The sequence below is a fragment of the Balaenoptera physalus genome (assembly GCF_965194825.1).
Source record: "Balaenoptera physalus genome assembly, chromosome: 21".
Taxonomy (NCBI): Eukaryota; Metazoa; Chordata; class Mammalia; order Artiodactyla; family Balaenopteridae; genus Balaenoptera; species Balaenoptera physalus.
In genome coordinates this window covers 20,965,620-20,992,475 of record NC_138902.1, presented here as the reverse complement: position 1 = coordinate 20,992,475, position 26,856 = coordinate 20,965,620, and the positions used below count along the sequence as shown (strand labels likewise).

The 26,856-nt window shown below is 38.3% G+C and overlaps 2 protein-coding genes across 6 annotated transcripts in view; one reads left to right on the top strand and one right to left on the bottom strand.

The window, feature by feature from the left end:
• The window catches only part of GTF2E2 (general transcription factor IIE subunit 2), a 62,551-nt gene extending 40,040 nt beyond the window's left edge, over positions 1-22,511 (bottom strand). The window contains exons 1-2 of one of the 3 annotated variants that reach the window (XM_082444686.1): positions 22,238-22,511; positions 17,928-18,097 (exon numbers count right to left, since the gene is read on the bottom strand). In XM_082444686.1, the coding sequence (XP_082300812.1) occupies positions 17,928-18,093 (166 nt within the window). In that variant the 5' untranslated portion in view covers positions 18,094-18,097; positions 22,238-22,511. The remainder of the gene's footprint in view (positions 1-17,927; positions 18,098-22,237) is intronic. The other 2 variants (XM_082444687.1, XM_082444685.1) reach the window with 2 other exon arrangements.
• On the top strand, positions 4-17,920 carry SMIM18 (small integral membrane protein 18). Of its 3 annotated transcripts, none has more exons than XM_082444720.1 (3): positions 4-3,648; positions 10,415-10,474; positions 10,898-17,920. In XM_082444720.1, the coding sequence occupies exon 3, from the start codon at positions 10,935-10,937 to the stop codon at positions 11,229-11,231; it is 297 nt and encodes a 98-aa protein (XP_082300846.1). In that variant the 5' UTR covers positions 4-3,648; positions 10,415-10,474; positions 10,898-10,934; the 3' UTR covers positions 11,232-17,920. The 3 variants fall into 3 exon arrangements, with proteins under 3 accessions (XP_082300846.1, XP_082300845.1, XP_082300847.1); XM_082444719.1 differs by having other exon boundaries at positions 10,396-10,474; XM_082444721.1 differs by lacking the exon at positions 4-3,648 and adding an exon at positions 7,281-7,792.
• Positions 22,512-26,856: the final 4,345 nt, after the last annotated feature.

The window sequence follows — 26,856 nt, the reverse complement described above, 5'->3', positions numbered from 1 at the left end:
AAAATGAGGTTCAAAAAGCAATTATAACATTTTCATATTAGATGTGATTATTGACTTTTAAGCAACTAAGATGATTTTAACTCTGGTAAAATATTTCTTGTTTTGGAGTCTTCCTATCTAGTAAATTCTACCCTATAAAATTTTGGTGACAAATTCAAAATCTTTGCATGCATAATAACTATTTTCTCACCAAGGATGGAAGCAAAATATAAATAATTCAAAATACATTTCTTTTATAAGCACCTTTATCTCACCCTTTCCTTAAGTCTGATTAGATTTCCACCATAATTAAAAGCAAGGTTTTTTAAACAAGAGGACAATACAAATCTCAATCTGATCCATAGTGCTTTTCTAACAACCTTAAAAACCATAATAAGTGAGTGGATTACTTCTAAGGGATAAAAAGTTCAATTTATCACCAATGACATCAATTTCTGCTTATCAACTTAAAAAAAAAATAAATGGGTATTGATTAATGGGAATTAATAAAAAGTATGATACGATAACTATTTTAAGGGAAATTTTAAAGATATATTAGGAATAAAAAAAATAAGCACTGTGCTCGCTTTGGCAGCACATATACTAAAATTGGAACAATACAGAGAAGATTAGCATGGCCCCTGTGCAAGGATGACACACAAATTCGTGAAGCATTCCATATTTTTACCTAAGTGTCCATCGACAGATGAATGGATAAAGAAGATGTGGCACATATATACAATGGAATATTACTCAGCCATAAAAAAAAAACGAAATTGAGTTATTTGTAGTGAGGTGAATGGACCTAGAGTCTGTCATACAGAGTAAAGTAAGTCAGAAAGAGAAAAACAAATACCGTATGCTAACACATATATACGGAATCTAAAAAAAAAAATGGTTATGAAGAACCTAGGGGCAGGACAGGAATAAAGATGCAGATGTAGAGAATGGACTTGAGGACACGGGGAGGGGGAAGGGTAAGCTGGGACAAAGTGAGAGAGTGGCATGGACATATATATACTACCAAATGTAAAACAGATAGCTAGTGGGAAGCAGCCGCACAGCACAGGGAGATCAGCTCGGTGCTTTGTGACCACCTAGAGGGGTGGGATAGGGAGGATGGGAGGGAGATGCAAAAGGGAGGAGATATGGGGATATATGTATATGTATAGCTGATTCACTTTGTTATAGAGCAGAAACTAACACACCATTGTAAAGCAATTATACTCCAATAAAGATGTTAAAAAAAAACACACACACACATAAGCACTGCCACTGCATAAACATGGATACTTAAAAAGGATGACAGCATGAAACAAGGAGCAATCTACATAGATCATTTGGTTCAGAACATATACCATTCTGTTGCATATTTACAGGCAGAAATCCTAATGCTACCATTGCATCACAAATGCATTCTATTAGTCATAGGCAGGAAGAGTAAAAAAAAGTCACTGTAAATACCAGGAAGACATTTCAGAAGTACACATTTTATTAGCCAGGCCTCAGATCAGATATTATAAAGTTCCCATGTGGCTGATCCACAAAGGAAGAGGTTAAATAAAAGGGGGGAGAGTCAGTTTCTGGCACCAGTTTGGTAATAATAATTTAAACAAAAGAATGCATTAGAATAACCACAAGTCAAATGTAACAACTGTCAGAGATCCACAGGAACAGCTTCTAGAAGGCAACATAATATTCCTTTGAGATTAGTTAGTGAAAAGGCTTTACTGAATGATTTTGTGAGACCTCATATGCAATTTTCCTTTAAAAATAACTTTTTTACAATTTTAATAATATAATAATTGACACATTAAAGCCTTCTTTACTATGTTTTCAAAAATAGCAATATTAAGAATGCCTTACAGGGACTTCCTTGGTGATCCAGTGGTAAAGAATCCGCCTTCCTATGCAGGGGACTCGGGTTCCATCCCTGGTCAGAGAACTAGGATTCCCACATGCCGTGGGGCAACTAAGCCCACGTGCCACAAACTACAGAGCCCACACGCTCTGGAGCCTGTGTGCCACCACTAGAGAGAGAAAACCCACACGCCACAACTAGAGAGAAGCCCACGTGCCACAACGAAGAGCCTGCGTGCCACAGCTAAGACCCAACGCAGCCATAAACAAACAAACAAACAAATAATAAAACTCTGTTCCCTTGGCAAAATTCTAACAAAAAAACAAAGAATGCCTTACAGGTGTGTTTTCACATTTACTATTTCAATTATGAAATACTTCCTACCTGGTTCATTTTCCCAAGGTTTCAGGAAGCTCATAATGATAATAGTAACATTTATTGAACACCTACTATTGCCAAGACCTGTGCTAAATGATTTTCCCATTTAATCCCTCCCAAAAATCCTATTTAGGAGGTTTTACTGTCTCATCTTAAACCTAAGAAAGCTCAGAGTAATAAGTGGCAGAGTAAAGACTCAAATCCAGTTGTAAACTCTGATATGTCTTGTATAAGAATCATTAACTAATATTTAACACAGGTTATTCCATCTCAAACTGGATATTTTGTCACAGTACAGAAATTCATAAATGCATATTTAGGGAATTCTTATTTGACTTTAGGAAAATAATACTACATTTATCCTACACTACTAAATAAACAACTAACTGGAAAGACTATAAATAACAGTTAAGGACAATATGCTAAGGATAAGCACCATGCACATGGTCAATCATGAAGCACATACAGTTTTGTTTACCATAAGGCCTCCAGTGTTTAACTCAATGCCAGGCACAGTCAACAATAAATATTAATTGATTGAATGAATGAATATAATAAGAATGTTTCCACATACCCCTTTATTGGCCCTAGAAACAAATGTGCCAATTATCCATAATTTTAAAAAATAAGTCTGCACAGCAAGCATTTACCCAGTCTGCTGTTGTTCTAGTAGCCACTCCCATAAATAAAAACCTTGACTGTTAAGCTTAGACCACAACTCTAATACACCATAAGAAAATCATTCTATCTCTACACATCCAACTGAGGATTCTTTTGTAATTTAACTTTCACAGACTGCTTTTTTAACACAGGTGGTGTACCTACCAAAACTTACCCTTCTCCCAAATAGTAGAGATAAAAACCTTATTTCCTTTCTTCTTCTTCAGAATTTCATCTAAATCAAACCACCACGTGGAAATAATCACTTCCAGAGAGCAAGATTTATGTAAATAACAAGTATTAGAAAGAAGAGAAAGAAAGTATCATTTAGGAGCTCTTAGGCACACTTCATGAAGGAAACACCACGCTGGTAAACCTGGACTGTTTGTTTCCCAGGTTACTGCCTCTCTCGACATTATCTTCTAGCCCTAGCACTGAAATAATCACTGAAGGATCTGAAATTCTACAGCTAAGCACTATGGAATCATCAATTTGTTACTAACTCACAAATTCCTGTGCAGAAGTTTAGCTTAAAGACAAAAAAATAAGGCCAAAATAAGGGGTGACAGTTGAGAACCCAGACGGCTCCATTCAAGTTTATGAATGATTTACTCCTAAGGTGGCAGGACTTAATGCAAATGCACGTAGAGGAAACTGTCAGCTGCATTGTGGTTCAACCAATAGAAGCACAGCTCCATCTTGGCTGTGCACTAGACTGCATTACAAACAGACGGATACCATCGCTTCAACTGCAGCCTTTCAGACAAGAGGTAGGTTATACGATCTTTTCATTTAATAATACATGTCCTTATGATACAATATAAATATTTTACCATAAAAATGAAGCAGAAAGCTTTGTTCCTACTAAAGACCCCAAAAAATGTATTCATTTCATTGTTTGGTAGGATTTTATTATGAAAATATGAAGACTATCTTTGCTATTTGATAAGCACCCTTACCATCTGTGCCTTAACAGAAAATCATTACATTTTCTATGAACCTAATCTATATCCAGACCTTAGAGTAAGCCATATGCATGTGATGTTAAGAGGTTACTTGCAAATTTCATTTTCTCTGAGCCATTTCATTTCAGCAGTTTGGTCTGTCTTAACAAAGGATTTTTCTTAAAGAAAAATCTAGACTAAAAGCAAATCCGGGACTAAAGCTTTCTGATTATATGTGCAAATTTAAGGCAGTTATTTATAAGAAAGTTTGCTGTATTTTAAGGAATATGAGAAAATAATTCAAAATTTTATTTGACTTTGAGTGTAGATGTAGAGAATGCCAATAAATTATCACATTGTGATTTGTATATAAAAATAAAAAGACCATAAAGGTACCATTACGTAGGCTGCATTATACTGTAACCAAAGAGACCATTTATAGAGCTTTAGGCTTTCATACATTTTCATTAAAATAATTCCCTACAGTCAAATTTTAGTCTCTATCACTATAACATACAAATCATGCTATTAAATAAAAACCTTCTTAAGCAGTGTTTCATTTTTTATATGCCACAAAAATATACATTTATCACAGTATTTCTATATAATGTTAAAGTTATTCTTAAACCGAACTTAAAATAAATACACAGTAAGTCATTTTGATAAACTAAATTTTAAAATAAAAATATGCTCTGAGAAGAATTGGTTATGGGAGGAAGGAGGGTACCTTTCAAGGTAATAAGATTACTTTCATAGCTAACAGCAATCATTCATGCCTACTAAAAATTACTATTCAACTGATGACCAAATTTCTAATTCTACAATATTAAAGCATGAAAAAATAATTATTTAGTAAATGCTAGAGTTCCAGGATATTACCTATATATACTGACCTAAAGATCCAACTTCTGTCCTTTTCTTTGCTGGTAAATCTATTTTAAATTTTAAAGGTTTTTTTTTCATAATTTTTATTCCTTCTGTTTCTTAACCAGTGTTCTGCTAGCATGAGCAAAGTATCCCTTACAAAGCCCAAAGGTTGCTGTAAGAAGATATTAGATCTCTCCAAGTTCGGTACAATGTGGTTAATTGCCTAGAAAACATTCCTGCTTGCTATACGAAGTATAGGAGCTCAAAAAAAAGTCTCAGATCAAATAAAAATAACTTTGTCAAATAAAACAGTTAACTCATAACTCAAATTTCAGGTAAACTGTAGACAAAAACTCCTACCACCCACATTTTTTAAACATTATAATCAGCCTACATTTTACTGGCAATATATCTATAGTTAGTACAGATGGAGGCTCATTGCTGTTTAGCCAAACTAACTAAAGACATGGCCTAAGCCAGAGAGTTCCAGCGTTGGGTGCGTTGTTCTATATATAAAGGCTATTATGATTAATTGATCACATTTCAAAGTGATATGCTTAAATGCACTAGAGAATTCAATTCAAGGCCTTTTTCCACAAATAGAGCAAAGGCATAATTTTATTCTGATCTGGCAATTCAAGGTTCCAGAACAGTTCCAAGTCCTATCCCTGTAAATATTTCACTAGGGCCTTTTAAAATGGGAGGAAAAATAGGTGATGGGAATGTATTAGAAAATAATAATAAACTAAAAATTATATATATGAGACTGTTCCTACTTTTTACTGTTTGCTCTCACTTTTCATAAGGCATGTTACAGCATTTGCTTCACATAAATTTACATTTTAATTTCAAAAATAGTCTCAAAATACAAGAAAATCCTAATGATAAATGTCTTTCTACGTATCTAATTATGTCTAATTCATCAAAGCAAGATTTAGATTTTATCCTAAACTTAACACACAAAATTATTAGAGCTCTACCGTACTCTGAAAGAATAAACCACATTAAATTTAAGGTGGAAAATGAATCTATATCACAGGGTTTACTTTTTCCAGATATGCCCAGAAGCTAACTAAAAAGTGAATGTTTTGAGATGCTCATCAGTTATCAACACACTCACAAATGGCAAACTGTCATCATTCACAACATAAACCTGACATGTATATATACTCTTTCTGAAAACTGCTTAGATGCTCCTAGCAAAACTTACAAGTACCCTTGGAAATGGCACATACTGCTATCCAGTCACTATCGCAAGTATAATTATCATAAGCATATTTGTGTGTGGATAAAGTACACAGACTAACCAAAGTCACAATTTACTAATCCTAATTTTTTAGAAGTAATCCAAACACAATAGATTATTAAAAACCAAAGGCAAGGAATACTTCTGGGTTTGAATAAATGATACATTCAAATGGTTCAAAAACCAAAGGAGTATAACAAGGTACATCTTGACAAGTCTCACACACGTCCCTGTCTCCCGACTCTACTCTCCAACTCTCCAACCAACCCCACAAGTAATCATTGTTATTAATTTCTGTATATCCCCAAGATTTTCGTGCAGATACAAGCAACTAAAAATATATATTATTTCCCTTTTTCCTCTATACACTGTCCTGCACTTTGTTTACTTAACAACATATCCTAGAAATCTTTCCATGTCACTACAGTCACCTCATTCATGCTTAACATCCGACTGTGTGAGTATACATTAATTTAACCAAAAGAATAGTTCATCGATGGGTACAAGTTAACTTCAAAGTAAGTGAATTTAGTTGTGTGTCTGTCTGCCTGCCCCCCTTCTTGCCTCCCCTTATCTCTCCCTTCCCATCTCTCCCCCTCCCTCCCTCTCACTCTATTTTTTTAGGAGCAAGGGGACCTGAAAATTTTTTAAGCAGTTCACTTGTACCTCAAAAATAAATAGAATATAAAGTTCCTTAAGCCAACTTTCTAATCATTCTAAAATTTCATTTTGAAACAGTAACTTACATTATTAGGTTTTACAATTTCTCCCCAGTCTTAAGAAGTCACCACAAATTTAAAAAGGCCTACTCATGGGACTTCCCTGGTGGTCCAGTGGTAAAGAATCTGCCTTCCAATGCAGGGGACGCAGGTTTGATCCCTGGTCGGGGAACTAAGATCCCACATGCCACGGGGCAACTAATCCCGCATGCCACAACTACTGAGCCCGCACATCTCAACAAGAGAAAACCCGAACACCACAATTAGAGAGAAGCCCACGTGCCACAAAGACACGACGCAGCCAAAAATAAAAATAACAATAAATGAAATAAATATTAAAATAAATAAAAATAAAAAGGCCTGCTCATAATAAATTAAAATACAAAGTAATAAATTCAGTATAATTTCAACCAGGTATGAGTTATAGATTTATACAGCCAATGTCTAGGATAAAAGAAAAAAATTACAAGTTTGATATGTTAGAGAGATAAGATTATAGGTGATGCTTTTTTTTTAAATTTATTTATTTATTATTTTTGGCTGCGTTGGGTCTTCGTTGCTGCGTGCGGGCTTTCTCTAGTTGCGGCGAGTGGGCTTTCTCTAGTTGCGGCGAGTGGGGGCTACTCTTTGTTGCAGTGCGTGGGCTTCTCACTGTGGTGGCTTCTTTTTTTGCGGAGCACAGGCTCTAGGCGTGCATGCTTCAGTAGTTGTGGCGCATGGGCTTAGTTGCTCCGCAGGATGTGGGATCTTCCCGGACCAGGGATCGAACCCATGTCTCCTGCATTGGCAGGCAGATTCTTAACCACTGCACCACCAGGGAAGTCCACAGGTGATGCTTTTAATTTTTATTTTAAATTGCTATAATGATATTTTTGATATCAATCATGAAATAGCAGTTTAAATTAACATTAATTAATATGGTAGATTAATTTCAGAGGCATAATGTGGAAATTACCTCACTCTACTCTCTCCTCCCTCCCCTACCATTGTTTCCCCTGCAATCAGTTCTAATGCCAGATTTAGAAGAGAAATCTTCAAAAGAAATTCCCAAATTTTAAAAAGGAATCAACCTGAAAGGCCTTAACAGAAAGTCTAAGGAATACTTTCATCAGTGCTGGAGAGGGCTAGGTTAGCCAAGGTAAAGTTATTAGACAGACCCTCAAGAAATTCTTCCTGTTCTTTACCTTCCCACATAAGTCGCACGATCCCCCCGTTTCACCAAGGTCCTAATCTTCTTCCTCTCCCTCTCCTCTATTAGCTCTGCTTTTTAAAAAGCACCTGAAACTCATTCACACTGAAGTAAGAATAATTGTAACAATGTTTGTTACCCCTCCCAGGAGCATCTGCATTTCAGCAGTGCTAAAAATCCTACAGGAGTTCCAAAGCTGAACATTTTTCAGGCATTTGTGTGTCTGTGCACATGCATTCATGACACTACTCTATCAGCAAGGCTGGGTCAAAAAGGACTTAACTTCTGTCTCCGTTTGAGTTAGTTTCTCTAGGTTACTTGACCATTTGTGTAAAAGGTGGTTAAGTTCAGAGGCGGCAACAACGCAGAGGCGGAGGGGCAGCCTACCAGGACGCCATGCTGCACGAGCCCAGTTTACACTGTATTCTACCTGAATGGCACCCACCCCACAACAAAACAGGACTGGTGCTCCCCAGAGCTGTACAACGCAGCAGCCTGCTTTCTATCAGGGTGTGCTTGGAAGAGAAAAATTCGAAAGATACAAGAGAAACTTTGCAAGGCTGGGTCTCTTGACATAGTTTGAAATAACTGTAATGTAATGGGAAGTTACTCAAATACCTGTGTTCCAGACAATGCATTTTTGTATGTCCCAGAACAGAAGCAATTAATTCAATTACTGTCCATTAGTCTCTTGTCCCTCATTTCAAGATGAAGGGTGACCAAGCACCATAAATGGATTCTTAAATCCAACAAGAAAAAATGAATTTAAGCCTTTACTTTTGGCCTCAGATCATCAGTTTAACCTTCAAAATATATGAAGGAAAAAAGGAAGGGACCAAGTCCAACCAAAGAAGTGAGATGATCCGCCACGCAAATCAGATATAAGAAAAAAGAAAAAAAACCCTTAGAAAATATTAGTTTATTAACCCCAAAGTTTTAAAATTATATTTATAAAGAAAACAGAAATTGAAGGAATTATATTGTTATGTGTGGGGGGTTTTAAGTCAGTTTTTAATCTTTTTTGGTGTGAAAATGATATTGTGGTTATATTTAAAAACAGAGTCCTCACCTTGTAAGAGATATATACTGAAATATTCCTAGATGAAGTGACATGATGTCTGGGATTTGCCTCAAAATAATCCATGGAATGGAAGTGAGTAGCGATACAGACTGGCCAAGAATTGATCAATGAAGCTGTGTTATAAGCACATGGGTGTTTACTATACTCTTATACTTCCGTACTACCTTGAAATTTTCTATAAATGAAACATACTCTCACACACAAGTTATCTCCAGCACTTAGAAAAGTATTTGTTGGGACTTCCCTGGTGGTCCAGCAGTTAAGACTCCACACTCCCAACGCAGGGGGCCCAGGTTCAATCCCTGGTCAGGGAACTAAATCCCACATACCACAACTAAGAGCCCACATGCCGCAACTAAAAGATCCCACGTGCCGCAACTAAAGATCCTGCATGCCGCAACTAAAGATCCCATGTACCCAACAAAGATCCTGCGTGCTACAACTAAGACCCAGCGCAGCCAAATAAATAAATAAATATTTTTTTTAAAAAGTATTTGTTACACAGTAGGTAATCAATAAACATTTGTTTACAAGAATGAAAGTCTATGTACAACTATGTAGCAAAAAAATTACGCAAAATAATTCATTTCTTTCGTAAAAGCAAGCACACAAACTGACAACAGTCACTGAATTAGGGAAGTGGAACTATGGGGTTTTTTCCTCTCATTTCAAAAAGTTTCTTAGTATATAGGTATTTTATAATTTTTTCAAAAAGCTTAAAGAGATATTTTTGGGGTTTTTGTTTATTTATTTATTTTTGACTGGGTCAGGTCTTAGTTGCAGCACGCGGGATCTTCACTGTGGCATGTGGGCTTCTCTCTAGTTGTGGCGTTCAGGCTTTCTCTCTCTAGTTGTGGCATGCAGGCTCCAGAACACGTGGGCTCTGCAGTTTGTGGCACGTGGGCTCTCTAGTTGAGGCGCATGGGCTCAGTAGTTGAGACACGCAGGCTCAGTAGCCCTGCGGCATGTGGGAATCTTAGTTCCCCGACCAGAGATTGAACCCGCGTCCCCTGCATTGGAAGGTGGATTCTTTACCACTGGACCACCAGAGAAGTCCCCTTAAAAAGATATTTTTGAATGATTAAGATAATAAAGTCATTTATTATTTTTAATACTATCTGATCTTCAATCCTTACAGTCCCATTTAAGGCCCAACAAGTATCAGGTCAACAAGAGCAAAGCTTAATGCAAGAACAGTGAAACTTTAACTCACTGGCTAATTTTGTGAAATGGAATAATAATTTAATAATACATACCTCTGGGATGCTGAATTTGCCTGTTTTTTTTTTTTTTAATATTCCTGTCCATAGGTCATTTAGGTATTATGAAACATTTAAGACTATCATATACATACCAAAAAAAATCCTAAGATTAAGGTCTCTTCATAGGCAACTTTAATCTAAAACTGTATTATCCTTATTCTGAAAACTGTCATTATTTGGATTTTCTTTCTCTACTATTTTTCACTCAGCCATTATTTCCTGATTCAGATCACCTGTCCTGGAAGTTTAAAGGAGTGGAAATAGACAGAAATACACTGAACCAAGAAGGTGAGAAGGATCCACAAGGGTAACGGGAAAAGCTTTTCTGCAGAAAGTTTGAAGAACACAACTGTAAAATGCTAAGATTTTTTTGTAGATAACAGCTCTCTGACCACTGCTTTAATCAAATTTTAAACCAATTCAGCTGCCTTTTTTCTCCCTCCATTAGCAGTTAATTTCTGTATATGAATCTTGATCATAAATATTTGTCTAACAAATGATATACATTAAAAAATACATAGTATGGTTTACAGAGTACACTGCATAGATATCGAAAAAATTAAAGAATACCATTCAGGCATTAATTCTGACAGAAAATAAGGAAGACTCATGCAGCCTATATAAATTTACTAACAAATCTTAGAAACTGACATCTGAATTGACCAATCGGTAGAGTTTGGTTACATATATTCATTTTCTACCTTTCTACAGATTCCAACAAGCGATATAAGAAGTGGAATCTCTAAGAATGGCCTCCCAGAGCTCCAGCTTCTGGAATGAAACAACTACATCTGTTTATCAGTACCTTGGTTTTCAAGTTCAAAAAATTTACCCTTTCCATGATAACTGGAACACTGCCTGCTTTGTCATTCTGCTTTTATTTATATTTACAGTGGTATCTTTAGTGGTGCTGGCTTTCCTTTATGAAGTGCTTGACTGCTGCTGCTGTGTAAAAAACAAAACTGTGAAAGACTTGAAAAATGAACCGAACCCTCTTAGAAGTATGATGGACAACATCAGAAAACGTGAAACTGAAGTGGTCTAGTACTCCACATAAGATGAACAAAAGCTCTGAAAACAGCCGTCAATTACTGAGAAAGAAAAATTTCTGAGGTCAACTGTTATTACAAAATTGACTATGAATAATTAAAAGATTTCTACTAGAAGGGAAAAACAAGTTAAGTATGCACTTTTTGTGTGTATCGATTTCATTAAATACACAGTAAAACTTTCACAAATGTGAATAATTTACCAATCTATTTAAAATAACACTTCAAAAACTAGATAAAAGATTCCTAGAACTCAATACTAGGCATTAAAAAGTAAACTGGAAACCAAAAGAAAGGCTAATGATCCCAAAATAACATTCCTAAACAAACCATGTGAACTAAAAAACAGAGTACTATCCTTCATATATTTTGGTAATTAAAATGCTACTTAAAGTACTTATCTAAATCCAAAGTAAAATATTCCCACTTATACGTAAGTCCCTACTTACTAAGAAGCAATACTTTCTAGTTTATTGAAGACAACTTAAACATTTTTAAAGATTTAAGTTTTATGTAGGATTAGTGTGAAAAAAAAGACGCAAAATACTCAGCAAGGTCACAAGGACACTTGCATAAACTTTTCATAAAACTGACTTACTGGGCTTCCCTGGTGGTGCAGTGGTTGGGAATCCGCCTGCCAATGCAGGGGACACGGGTTCGAGCCCTGGTCTGGGAGGATCCCACATGCCGTGGAGCAACTGGGCCCGTGAGCCACAACTACTGAGCCTGCGCGTCTGGAGTCTGTGCTCCGCAACGAGAGGCCACAACAGTGAGAGGCCCGCGCACAGCCATGAAGAGTGGCCCCCGCTCGCCGCAACTAGAGAAAGCCCTCGCACAGAAACGAAGACCCAACACAGCCAAAAGTAAATAAATAAATAAATAAATTTATTTAGGAAAAAAAAAAATTACAGAACTAATCAATTTAAAAAAAAAAAAAACTGACTTACTGTTTAGTAAGAAATACATGGCCTAAGATGAGCTGTTGTCAAGCTCAAACTTCCTCGCATGCCCCCTAAATTGCATTTCTTGAGCTTGTTCTTTCATTATGCCTCTCGCATTCACACTCCCAAGGCCTAAGACACCCAATGCAAAAAGACTGCCAGGTAATTCCCTGGCGGTTCAGTAGTTAGGACTGGGCGATTTCACTGACAGGACCCGGGTTCAATCCCTGGTCCGGGAATTAAGATCCCGAAAGCCGCGCAGTGTGGCAAAAAAAAAAAAAAAAAAAAGACTGCCAAAAAAGTCAAAAGCAAGTCAAAAGCTAGGACCACTTAACACCTGTTAAGAAATATGGCAATCTTATTTCTTGGAATGCCAAAGCCTGTACAGTATTATATTTTATAACCCTGACACTATTTTGCTACTACCCATGAACAAACCAAAGTATGCTTTTAACCTGATTCAGATCACTATAACTGCCCTTAGACCAGAAATGTCACTCCTGGAAATTTAGTCTGAGAAATTACTTCAAAAGAAAAAACTGAAGATACAAAGATGTTTACAATAGCATTACTCAAAATAACAAAATAATTGGAAGTAACGGCACTTAACTAAATGTGTCTCATCAACATTAAGAAGCAACTGAAAATTATGGCAAAACAGAAAATACTTGATATGGGAAGTGAAAAATAAGTATCTGTCATTTTCAACTTAGAGAGCCCTACATGCCAGTCTGAAATCGCTTTTCCACACAATGTTTTTATATTTTTCTTTTAACATTAGAAACAAACACAAATAACATAACCAACTTTCAAAGGACTTGTGGAACTTAGGTATACAAAATATTCTGGTAACCAAGAGCTACTCTGAGCACTTGTTAAAACCACATTTTCATAAATGGAAAACTTTGGGGTCCTTGCCATAGATGGGAAGCATACAGGTCCTTTAATAACTAGATTTTTTGATAACATACACTACCTTTTCCCTACCCTACCCTGTAATCTATTTAGCCATTTAACCAATATGTACTGAGTGCTTCCATGTGTGAGGGATTAGGTTACAATGGCAAACAAGTAATCAGGCAATTACAGTGGCACACAATAGCTTTGTCAGAAACAGGGAGTGCTCTGAGAATTCAAAGGCTAAGCAATAAACACAAATTGGAAAGTGGGAATGACTTTAAAGCTGAAACCTAGAAGAGGAATAGGAGTTAACCAAAGGAAAGAGGGAAGGAGGTAAGAAAGAACGTTCCAGGAAGAGGAAATAATATGAGCAAAGGCCAAGAGGCAAGAGAGTGAAGCATGTTAGAGGAGCTACAAGCCAGTATTACTAGGACAGAGTACAAGGAGAAAAGTGAGATATGGGCACAAAAGATAAGGGGGACAAGATCAAGTACAGCATGTAGGCTGCAGGAAAAGGTGGGCTTTGTCTGAAAAGCAATGATCAGCCTTAAGCAGAGAATGACATCATCAGATTCATGATTAGAAAAATCACTGACTGTTGTACAGAGAATGGCCAGTAGGGAAGCTAAACCAGGAGACCTGACAAGCAGCTGACTGGGCAATCCAATGGTAGTGCCCCGAGCTAGGGTGGTATGGTAGTCTTTAGTGTTTACACCCAGTATTTCCAGCTCCCCTCTTTCTGAGCACATGGAACTGGCTGGGTACAGCCCTGTGACTAGCTCTGGCTAATGAGATGTGCGAGGAATTGATGTGTAATCACCTCCAGACCACAGCATTTAACTGCCAGGCAAGATCTTCCAGAGTTCTCTTTCCCTCGGGCATTGAAACAAAACCAACAACATTTGAAATATCAGCTACTCTATCAGCTTGGGTCCTTGAGTGACTGTAATGAGCTAAGACCCCTGCCAACACATGATAAACATGTGGTATGAAAGAGAAACAAACCTTTGTTGTTTTCAGCCACTGAGATTTTGGAGCAAAGATATTCTTAAGCAGATCAAAGAGACCAGGTCTAAGAGCAGGTCTCTGTTAATGTTTAAAACAATTTGTAAAACTTTATTATGAATTCATGTAAATTTCATTGTAATGAGAGATAATCAAACCTAATGCATGTGCTAACAAGAATGATAAACCTCCTGTGATAGAAAGACTGGCTCTGCTTTAACACCAGTAAAACAGCTTGAAGAACATCTAACAAGATGACATCAATAAAGATTACACTGCTACACTTTGAAGGAGGTAAATAATTTCTGTTGCGAATTAAGTTGCACTGACCTAGCTGTCGAAAAGATAATAGCCTAAGAGTAAACTAAACCCAAAAAAAGCAGAAGGAAGGAAATAATAAATGCTAAAGTGGAAATAAATGAAATTTTTAAAAACCAGAAAAACAGATATGTCAGTGAAACAAAGAGTTGTTTTTTTTAAAAGATCAACAAAATTGACAAACCTTTAAACTGGACTAACCAAAAAACAAAACAAAAACAAATAAACAAACAAAAAATTCCTAAAATCAGAAATGAAAGAAGGGAGCAATATCACTATTGACCTTATAGAAATCAAAAGCGAATACTCTAAAAAACTTTGGACAATGTAGATGATGACATGGACAAACCCCTAAAAAGACAAACTACCAAATTAACTCAAGAAGAAATAGAGGGCTTCCCTGGTGGCGCAGTGGTTGAGAATCTGCCTGCAGATGCAGGGAACACGGGTTCGAGCCCTGGTCTGGGAGGATCCCGCATGCCGCGGAGCAGCTAGGCCCGTGAGCCACAAGTACTGAGCCTGCGCGTCTGGAGCCTGTGCTCCGCAACAAGAGAGGCTGTGATAGTGAGAGGCCTGCGCACTGCAATGAAGAGTAGCCCCCGCTTGCCGCAACTAGAGGAAGCCCTCGCACAGAAACGAAGACCCAACACAGCAAAATAAGTAAATAAATAAATAAATAAATAAAGGTGCTAATAATTAAAAAAAAAAAAAAGAAATAGAAAATCTGAATAGATCTATAAGAAGAAATTTCAACCAAGAGCATCCCACAAAGGAAAGCTCAGGCCCAAATGGCTTCCCTAGTGAATTCTATCAAATATTTAAGGAGAAATTTATATCAAACCTTCACAAACCTTTCCAGAAAACAGAGGAAAAGGAAATACTTCACAAATCGTTTGAGGCCAGAAATACCCCAATCAGCACAAGAAAAGAAAACTACAGACCATATTCCTCACGAGTACAGATACAAAAATCCTGTACAAAATATCAGCAAAAATTCTGTACAAAATATTACAGAAGTAGATTACTCAGCAAAGTGAACCCCACAACAAATAAAAAGGATTACACACCATGACCAAGTAGGATTTATTCCAAGAATATAAGGTTGGTTTAACATCTGAAAACAAATTAATGTAATATACCATATTAATAAAAAACAAGAACAAACATGATTACCTCAATAGATGCAGAAAAAGCATTTAACAACATCCACTACCCATTTGTATTAAAAGCTCTCAACAAACTAAAAATAGAGGGGAATTCCTGATAAAGGGCACCTACAAAAACCCTGCAGCTAACATACATAATAGTGAAAGACTGAATGCTTTCCCCCTAAGATAGGAACAAGCGAAAGATATTCACACTCACTACTTCTATTACTAGCCAATACTAACAGTCAAGAAAAAGAAAGAAAAGGCATTGATGTTGGCAAGGTGAAGTAAAACTGTTCTTATTCACAGATGACAAAATCTTACATATAGATAATCCTAAAAAATCCACACAAAAAACTATAAATAATGAGTTCAGCAAGGTTGCAGAGTTTGAGATCAGTGTACAAAAATCTACTGTGTTTCCATATACAAGCAATTAACAATCCAAATATCAAATTAAGAAAACAATTTCATTCACAATATCAAAAAGAATAAAATATTTAGAATTTAACAAAGCAAGACATACTTTAAAAACTATAAAACATTGTTGAAAGAAATTAGAAACCTAAAAAAATGAAAAGACAGCCATGTTAATTGACTGAAAGACTTAATATTGTTAAGATAGCAATTCTCAATGCAATCCCTATCAAAATCACAGCTGGCTCTTTTACAGATGAGACCTGACAAGCCGATCCTAAAATTTATATGGAAATGCAAAGGCTCCAGGAAAAACCAAAACAACTTTGAAAAAAAGAACAAAACTGAAGGACTTACACTTCCACACTTCCCAATTTCAAAATGTCACTAGAATGCTACAGCAATCAAGAGAATATCGTACTGGCATAAGGACAGACATATGAGTCAACGGAACCTAATTTAGATTCCAGAAAAAAACTCTCATTTGTAGTCAACTGATATTCCACAATGATGCCAATGCAAGTCAATGGGGAAAAGAAAGTTTTTTCAAGAAATGGTGCAGGGACAACTGAATAACCACACACAAAAAGATGAATTTACACCCTTATGTTAAACCATACATAAAAATATCAACTCAAACATATCACAGACCTAAATCTAAGAGCTAAAACTATAAAACTCTGAGAAGAAAACACAGGAGGAATTTTTTATGACCTTGGGTTAGGCAAAGATTTCTTAAATATGAAACCAAGAACACAGGTGATATTGGATCAAGAAACTGTACCCAGAATATATAAAGAACTCTTACAAATCAGTAGGAAGAAGACAACCCAATTTTTTCAAATGGGCAAAAAAACTGAATAGGCATTTCACCAAAAGACACATGATCAATAACACATGAAATGATGTTCAGCATAATTAGTCATTAGGGTACTGCACATTAAGACCACAATGACACCACCTCACACCCACCAGAACGGCTACAATCAAAATGACAAGGAATAACACGTGTTGGCAAGAATAAGAAAAAAAAAAATGGAACCCACATGCATTGATGGTGAAAATGTACAATGGTACAGCCATTTTGGTAGTTTCTTGAAGAATTAAACATAAATTTACCACATGACCAAGAAATTCCACTCTTAGGTGGAATTCTATCCAAGAGGAAAAAAACACATGTCCATACAAAGACTTGTACGTGAATGTTCCCAGCAGCACTATTCATAATAGCCAAAAAGTGGAAACAATCCAAATGTCCATTAACTGGTGAACAGATAAACAAATTTTGGTATATACCATACAATGGATTACTCTTCAGCAATAAAATGGAATGAAATACTGATACATGCTACAACATGGATAAATCCTGGACAAAATGTCAGCAAACTGAATCCCACAACAAAGGATTACACGCCATGACCAAGTAAGATTTATTCCAAGAATGCAAGGTTGGTTTAACATCGGAAAATCCGTTAATGTAATATACCATATTAACAAAGAACAAGAACAACATTATCATCTCAACAGATGCCAGGTAAAAGAAGCCACATACTGAAGAACACATATTGTACAATTCCATTTATATGAAATGTCCAGAAAAGGCAAATATATGGAGACAGAAGTAGATTATTAATTATCAGAGGCTGAGGTGGGAACAAAAATTCAATTGTAGTAATAGTTGTTGCACAACTCTGTAAACTTACTAAAAATCTTTGAATTATACCCTTAAAACGAGTGAACGGTACAGTACATAAATTAAACCTCAGTGAAGTGTTTTTTCTTTCTTAAAGATAATAACCTAAATTCTAACTACAAAACAACTACTAACATCCTAAGAGCAAAAAATTCTCATCATCCCAACCCTTATACCTAACAAAGGACCTAACAAACAATATGAATGATGAACTAAATGGTTTCGCGAAAAATAAAAGCTGAACAGTCCTAAAGAGTCAATTCTACTAACCAGAATTTTGTTTAGAGCCTGATGATCCTCCATGTTCTAGCTTCGCTTTCTTCTTCTTTGATGATGATGAAGATGACTCAGAAGAGACAGAACGTTTTTCTACTACAGGAGTGGAAAGAGCTCGTTTTTTAAACAGCTCCCGTTCTCTCAAGAGACTTGGATCCATAATGCTGCAAAGATAAAAATAAGTTTCTTCAATACACATTCCAGTCACTCAAATCTATGTGCCAAATCCACAGGTCTCAACAAGAGTTACTTCCCAAACATAATTACCTTTTATTACTTGTTCTCTAGCACTTGTATTTATTCACTTACTCATTCACTCAAAAAATTCTTTAATTAGTGCCTGTTATATGCCAAGCACTGTGCTAGGCACTAGAAAAGAAAAATAGGATTATTCTCTGAAGCTCTAGAACTACACTGGCCAATATAACAAACAGCCACTGGCCGAAGTGCTGACTGAGCGCCTGAAATGGGGCTAGAGTTGAGATGTACTCTAAGTGTAAAATACACCCGCATTTAAAAGACTCAATACAACGAAAAGAACTTTTTAAATTACTGAAATATTTTAGACTGATTACGCTAATGTGATAGTAGTTTGGATATACTCGGTTAAGTAAAATATTAAAATTAATTTCCCCTATTTTTTCTTTTTTTTTAATTATGGCTACTAAAAATTTTAAATTACATGTGTGGCTCACATTTGCAGCTCACACTGTATTCCTACTGGACAATGCTGTTTTAGGAACAACAGCAGGACTACTGGGTGGAAATTAGGAGACAAATTTAGGCTCATTGCAAAAAAATGAGAACCATCAGAATTGCTTATAAATTAAAAGGTATATTTTAAAACTGGTGGACTCTCATAAGTAGTGAAGAGGCTGGATTAATACGTGTTAGAAATATCTACAGAAAATTCCTGATTTGGAAGGAGGTGGGACTAGACGTCTTTGGGTTTTCTCCCAGTTTTAAAACTCCACAATTCTAAGCAACTTCAGTACAACCAGGGAAGCCACAGGTCATTCAACAAGTATTTTAAAACATTCCTCTCTTGTCTGAACTCTCCCTAGAACCCCATGGAGAGTCTCAGAAGTACACAAGCTGACTACGAAAATGATTTCTACACTATTAAGACTAGTGTTCATAAGTTGGGAAGCAAAGTCCCAGAGGAAAAAGACTCTATCTTATACTTTGAAAGCCTTCAAGCATGGGGTAGGTCAATAAATTTCTAAGTGAGCAACGAACGGAAGAACATCTTTAAATTGCTCTAGCCTCATTGTTAATGGTTTTACAATCCTTTACTAAATGTCTTCTGTTTGGGCTTCCCTGGTGGCGCAGTGGTTAAGAATCCGCCTGCTAATGCAGGAGACTCGGGTTCAAGTCCTGGTCCGAGAAGATCCCACATGCCACAGAGCAACTAAGCCCGAGCACCACAACTACTGAGCTTGTGCTCCAGAGCCCGCGAGCCACAACTACCGAAGCCCGCGCGCCTAGAGCCCCTGCTCCACAAGAGACGCCACCGCAATGAGAAGCCCGCAAACCACAACGAAGAATAGCCCCCGCTCAAGGCAACTAGAGAAATCCCGCTGACAGCAACAAAGACTCAACGCAGACAAAAATAAATAAAATTTTAAAAAATAAATTAATTTTAAAAAACCAATATATTAAAAAAAAAATTCTTCTGTTTGTGAGGCACTGTACTCCAACCTTTGAAAAGTTCTGTAAGATAAATCCTTGCCTTCAATAAGCTTACATTTGAGAACATGAAAGCACTGAGCACCTCGGTTAAAAAGCAATGAATAGGGACTTCCGTGGTGGCACAGTGGTGAAGAATCCGCCTGCCAATCCAGGGGACACAGGTTCGATCCCTGATCCGCGAAGATCCCACATGCCACGGAGCAACTAAGCCTTGTGCCACAACTACTGAAGCCCGTGCCCCTAGAGCCCGTGAGCCACAACAAGAGAAGCCACCGCAATGAGAAGCCCGCAAACCACAACGAAGAGTAGCCCCCTCGCTGCAACTAGAGAAAAGCCCGCGCACAGCAACGAAAGACCCAATGAAGCCAACAATAAATCAATCAAATAAATAAATTTATTTTTAAAAAAGCAATGAGTAAATAAAACGTGACTTACCATGCTAAAAGTTAAAAATATAAGCATTGAATAATTACTCAGCCATTAAAAAGAATGAAATAATGCCATTTGCAGCAACACGGATGGACCTAGAGATTATCATACTAAGCGAAGTCAGAAAGAGAAACACCAATACCATATGCTATCACTTGTATGTGACATCTAAAATATGACACAAATGAACATATCTACGAAACAAAAACAGACTCACAAATATAGAGAACAGACTTGTGGTTGCCAAGCGGGGCGGGGAGGGGGCGGGGGGGGGAAGGACTGGAAGTTTGGGTTAGCAGATGCAAACTATTATATGTAGGATACATAAACAACAAGGTCCCACTGTACAGTACAAGGAACAATATTCAATATCCTGAGATAAACCATAATGGAAAAGAATATGAAGACTATATATGTATAACTGAGTCACTCTGCCGTAGAGGAGAAATTAAACACAACATCGTAAGCCAACTATGCTTCAATAAAATTTAAAATATATACATATATAAAAGCACTGATAAGAAATAATCAGAGTAAACTTCAGCTAAGGAACGAAAGAAGAATCACTGGCACGGGACCTCGAATCTAAGACCTGCCTTCTTCCCTCAGTTCTAATCCCTAACAGCAACATGACCTGGGCAATCCACTAGACCTCCCTAAATCCAATTTTATCATAAGTAAAATAAGGGTACTACCAATGCTGTCTACATCTAGCCCAACTGTAAGAATAAACTGAAAAAATGTTTGTGAAAATGATTTTTTAAATAGTAAAGCTATACAAATATGTTATTTCAGTACTATTATTTCGAGTTGGATCTGAAAAGAAGTAACCGAATGATTACACTGAGGTGAAGAAGGCAGGAGGCAGTCTTGGGGAGGAAAAGTGTCAGAACAAGAAAGGAGAATTCCCCAGTGATAAGGCGAGGGCAACAAGCCTAAAACAGGAAACATCTGTTATCTGTTTATTTCACCTTGTAAAGACAGATAACCCCGGCTGTTATAACCATGATTTTAACACAGATTTAACCAAATTTTACGAAGACCTGATGTTTACAGCATTTGATCCTCACAACTCTACGAGGTAACTGGTACTTCGCGTTATTTCTATTTTAATATGTGAAATCTGAAATGAAGAGGCATCGTTAAGGTCACACAGCTGAAAGTACCTGAGCCAGGACACGAATATCCTGACTCCTAAATCAGGTGCCCCTCACTCCAGACTTGAAATGCTGGTAAAGGCCTACCAAGCAAAGGCGACCTGTGTGGTTATGGGTCAAGTCCAATGGCACGTAGAACAGAAGATTTAAGGTCTTTCACCATCACATGCTCCGCCTAACTTTTCCTCACAAGACTACGCAGTATCTGTACAGTTTTACATGTACTGACCTGTGTTGTAGACAGGACACATCACCCTGCCCATCTGACATTAACAAAAAACCAAAAACAAAAAACAAAAAAAACCCCATAACTCAGAGAGTCCATGTGTTCCCCCAATAAGAAGCCAAAAATTAAATGAAAATCTTCTCGCTCCAAAGCCCACATTCTTTCCACTTTATCATTTGACTTCTTTCAACCTTTCTGCTCTTTCCTCTCTCGCTTCTTTCCCGCCTGCCCCTCGCAGGTGCCAACACTGCTATGAATAGCCGGCAAGCTGAGAATAGACACTTGCTCACCTCTTAAATGACAGAAACGTAGAGGTGGACGGAAAAAGGTTACCGCAGCTATTTGTTTCGGGAAATGTCTTTAGGCTTTGCAGGAAACAACCATTATAACTCAAGCTTAGGAATCATTCCAAAGTGGGTCTCCAAAAGGCAGCTGAAAACAACAGTCCGGGAAGGAGCATCTACATCCCAGCCTTTAGGTGGCTGGGCACCGTTTCCCCAAACTCCACACACCTGGTTCGTCCGGCAGCTGCTAATGCAAGCTGGGGGGACCAGGAAGAGGCACAATCAGCTCTCCGATGTGAATTTCCCCTCTTTCTAACCCAAAACTTTGCTCAATGAACCTCCGGCCTAAAAGACAATGCTCCCGAGAAGCTGTTAGCAGATTTCAGCGTTTCGCGCCGGGAACGGCGGCCCCAGCCTCCCGCGGGGTGGGAGGCCCGCTCGCCCCCGGGCGGAGGCGGCCCGGAGGAACAACAGGCCGGGGCTCCGCGCCCCTCACCCCGCTGCTGCAGCCCTTACCTGAGCCAGGAGGGCAGCCCCACGCGCCCGGCCGCCGCCTCCCAGAGCCTCCTCCTCGACCAGCCGCACACGCCCGCGTGGCCGCCGCTTCCTGCTCGTCGTCGGCGCCCCCGCTCGCCCGCACGCACGCCCAGCGCTACCCCGCCAGGTCGGGGTCTACGCACTGGCGGCGGCGGCGGCGGCGGCTCAGGCGGCAACTCGGCCCCGGGCTCCAACCGCCACTTCCTGATCCGCGGGTTCGGAGCCCAGTCCCGGCAGCCACCGCGGCCCCTCGGCCGCCGAGAACGCGCATGCGCCCTCTCATACCCCCGCCCGGGGAGGGGAATCCAGAGCTGGGGCGTCCCTGGTCTCCATGACAACGGGAGGGTGGTTGGGAGAGGGGCTTAAGTGGGAGTTAAGTAGCCGCAGCTGAGAGGGAAGAAATCTCTCCTTTACAGAAATAGAACTGTAAAGCTACTAAATCCTCCTGCAGCGTGCTCTGGGATCTGTTTAACCCAAATGGCGACGAGATTTTTCAAGTTATTGTCTATCAGATGTCCTGTGACTTTACATCAAATGCCAGTCACCAACACCTAAACTTCGAAGAACATTGTTCCAGCTCTCTCTTTTTCAACTGAGGAAACAAGAGGCCCAGTGAAACTAAATGACTTGCTCGAGACAGCACAGCTAGCAAAGGCAAATCCTGACGTGAAGTTTAGTTTCTGAACTCCCAACCGCGCCCCCTGTAAACTCTCTTGGAAAAGGATTTCGGATTCAGAAGCTGCGTAAGGGGTAGAAATAAGGCGACGGAAAAGATAATTGGCCTTGCCCACGACCTGCAACGTACTGGAGCGTGTCAAATTTCGTGCGGCTGGCCTTTCCTCACTCCAACTTGAAGCGGCGCATAGCCAGTGCTCAACTATTATACAGCTGTCGTTTACTTAGTGCTGGTTACTCCTCAAGTTACTTAACCTGCGTTTCGGTTTTCAGGTCTGGGAAATGGGAATAATAATTGTACTACCACAATACGTTACTTTCATTGGACTGTTGTGAAGATTGTATGAGATAATAGGTAAATATTTATTCAAAACTTGGAAATAAAGCCAAAAGACGATTGTCTTTTTAAAATTGATTTCATTCCACAGGATTTTGTAATAAACTCACCTGATGTTCATCTGACACACTCAGGAAAGGTAGCTTCATTTGGATAACAGTTTATGAGGGCTCAGAAGTTTTATAACCCAGGAGAATCAGAGATTAACTGGTAAAAAACTGATGAGGTGTAATGAGGAGAAACAGGCGTCCACTGCAAAAAAAAAAAAAAAAAAAAAATCCCAAAGCTTAAAATTGCATTGTCCTGAGAAACATGAGCCAGTTTTTTATCAATTTATTTTTATCTTATCCTTTCCCCAATGATTATATAAATCCCAATTTACCATATCCTTGTGGAATCAGTTCTACCATTCTGTTAGCTTCCTTATTAATGAATGAGAGACTTTATATATACAAATGGACAATGGCTAGACCATATATGATAATAAAACTCTGGCCCACTTACAAAACCAAGCCGCAACCTTTGCAGCAATTAGCTCAGAATGGTCAGGATTTACTCAAAGGCTGCCAACTTCCCTATTTCAGACACCCCTCCCCCAGCTTCCCCTGCCAAAAAACTTTAATCAGAACATACCAGAAGCATCACCCCCCTCTTTTTTTTGCACTATAACACTACCCCTCTTTGTGATTGCCTTTGAGTCTCTGCCAAATGCAAGAGATGGTGGCTGAATCTCTTGCTACATAGCAAGGGGTGCAGTCTCTGTTCTCATTTGAGTGGTCTTCATTTATTTCCACTGTGTTTAATAAAACTTCCGCACATGCTCATTACCTAGTCACTTGAGACTTAGGAGTTTAACAATTAGAGACTCATGCTTTTACAGAAGTAGATCTACCACACAGAGAGCACACAATGAACTGTTAAAAGATAAACTAAGGTACATTAAAATTTTGAAGAGTTTAAGCAAATAGCAATTCAAATCAGCAGCAAACAAACCAAAAATGGTTAGGAGCACTCCACTGACAGGAGCTAGGGGAAAGGTTTTTACAGAGAAGAGGAGGAAGCAAATCAAAGAAAGTATTGGTTGGCTACAGCTCTTAAGCGGTTGCCTTAGTGGGAAATCCTGGTTGGCTGTTTGTGATTAGTTGTTCTTAAATTTCGTTTTCTCGGATTCCAGTGACTCCAACTTAGGTTGTGGTTTTACGTGTAGACTTACCAAGGCTTTGGAGCCACCTTAGTCTAGGGCCTCCTTGTTTAATTACTTAGACAAAATGCTCACAAGTATTCCTTTATTTCAATGTCCTGTCTCATTTCAGCCAGTTGGAACAGCTATAGGACACAGTTAAGCCTTCTAATGCCAATATTAGAATATGTTATTTATAATCCAAACCCTCAAATGTCAACTGCCCCCGCCTTTACCCCAATATTAGCTATTATTATCATTGCCCAACTTGACACCCTCCCCTACACACCCCGGCAAACCATTAAAATATATAAATGATCAATGTCGTCAAGCAGTGGCATCACTCCTCTTTATACGTCCTGTTGCCTGTGACTAGGTCATTGCACTGAAAGTGATGGCTGCACTCATTCAAAACACTTTGGTGTGACTTCCTGCACTCTGAAGGTACTCCTCAAGTGAAGAGAAAAATGTGCTCCGTATATGGCCCGTAATTAGGCCATTTTTGTGTCAAATGTACTTACACATGGACACCACACTACACATGAACTAAAAAAGGATTCTGTTTTGTCTGCTGGTAATGTTGACTACATGATGATTTGCATGATAACCACGTGGCCAAACATCAGCCTGAATTAGCTAGATTTCACAGAATTCATGATTAGGAGTTAAACATATAGACTTTTATTCTGTCTTCTCATCCTTGTTACACAATATAGACACCATGTGAATTGCTTCTGAAGCAGCCTCTAGCCAGGGCTTAGGGAAGGCATATGAAAAACATTTCACTCTCAGGTGAGGGCCATGACTATTTATAAGGACATGGCTGTTTGTGTAATATACACAAAGTCTCCACCACTGATGCTTAAATAAAATAAACCTTTATAATAATTAAAACCATCTACGTATTGGTAGGCTTGGTATTTCCAGATCAGAAGGGTGTGGTGAACGTCAAATTATATGAAGAAGGATCCAAGCTATTCATGCAATAACAATTTATGTCATATCTCATGAATGCTTATAACACACTGCATACTCTTTGGTAGAAAGTGTGGTGACTTCTTCAGGGAAATATACTTTGCATATTTTAAAAAACATTCTTCCCTCCTGGCCTGTCCAAACCCCCTCACCCCCAAAAACAACTCAGTATAACCACATGATTAATTCAACATGGTGCATAAACTTTTTTTTACTATTTTATTTAATTGTGGTATATATATATAATTTTGCCATTTCAACCATTTTAAAATGTACAATTTGGTGGCATTAATTACATTCACAATACTGTGCAACTATCATCACTATTTCCAGAATTTTTCATCATCCCAGACAGAAACTCAGTACCCACTAAGGGATAACTCCCCATTTCCTCCTCTCCTCAGCGCCTGGTAACTTCTAATCTACTTTCTATCTCTATGAATTTACCCTAATTCTAGATATTTTATGTAAGTGGAATAATACAGTATATATCTTCTTGTGGCTGGCTTGTTTCACTTGACGTAATGTTTACAAGGTTCGCTCATGCTGTGGCATGTATCAGAACTTCATTTTTTTTAATGCAGTGGCTTAATTTTACATTTTAATTTTTCGCATTAAACAATTGCTTGGTAGAGGAAAACTGAGGTAAGGCAAATAAACTCACTTCATTTTGCCATCAAATAACAACTGCTTTTCAACTCCCCTCACCAGTTAATCCATCTCAACTAATTAGATAACTGCATTCTCAAAATAGCCGACAAAGCAAATTAGCCCACATCTACCCAGATCAAGAGCTACAGTCAATACCCTGCTCATCACCTGTCCTAGATTTCTCTAGCATTGAGTCTCTGCTCCCTTGGAGCCTTTTGCCCGGCTTTCTGATGCAGCCTGCCCAATCCTGAAAATATCTTTCTAGGACTCTGCTTCTGTCTCAAGCATTCATCCCGTAAGGGAGGAAAACAGTCTTTTCCCCCTCAATCCATCCTAAATTCTCAGGCTGGGGCCCTGTAATTAGACTAACAAAAGGCAGACTAACAAGAGAAAAGCGAACAGAAGTTTATTACCATGTGCAATACACACACACACACTCACACACACACACACACACACACACACACACACACACACGCGGGAGTACCAAGAGATGAGTAACGCAAAGGGGTGGTTAGAACTAAAGCTTACTTAGCATCTTTTTTTTTTTTTTTGGCCGCACTCCGCGGTTTGCGGGATCCTACGTCCCTGACCAGGGATTCAGGGATTGAACCTGCACCCTCAGCAGTAAAAGCGCAGAGTCCTAACCTCCGGACTGCTAAGGAATTCCCTTACTTAGCATCTTAACAAAAGAACAACAATTTTTTACAGAAGTGACGAGATTTTGAGCAAAAATGACGTTGAGTTTCCAGGGTGGTAAATTGTGAAAAGGTAAACATT

Bases quoted from the DNA above. Each gene is read 5' to 3' on its own strand.
- SMIM18 (XM_082444720.1), top strand. From the start codon at position 10,935: ATGGCCTCCCAGAGCTCCAGCTTCTGGAATGAAACAACTACATCTGTT.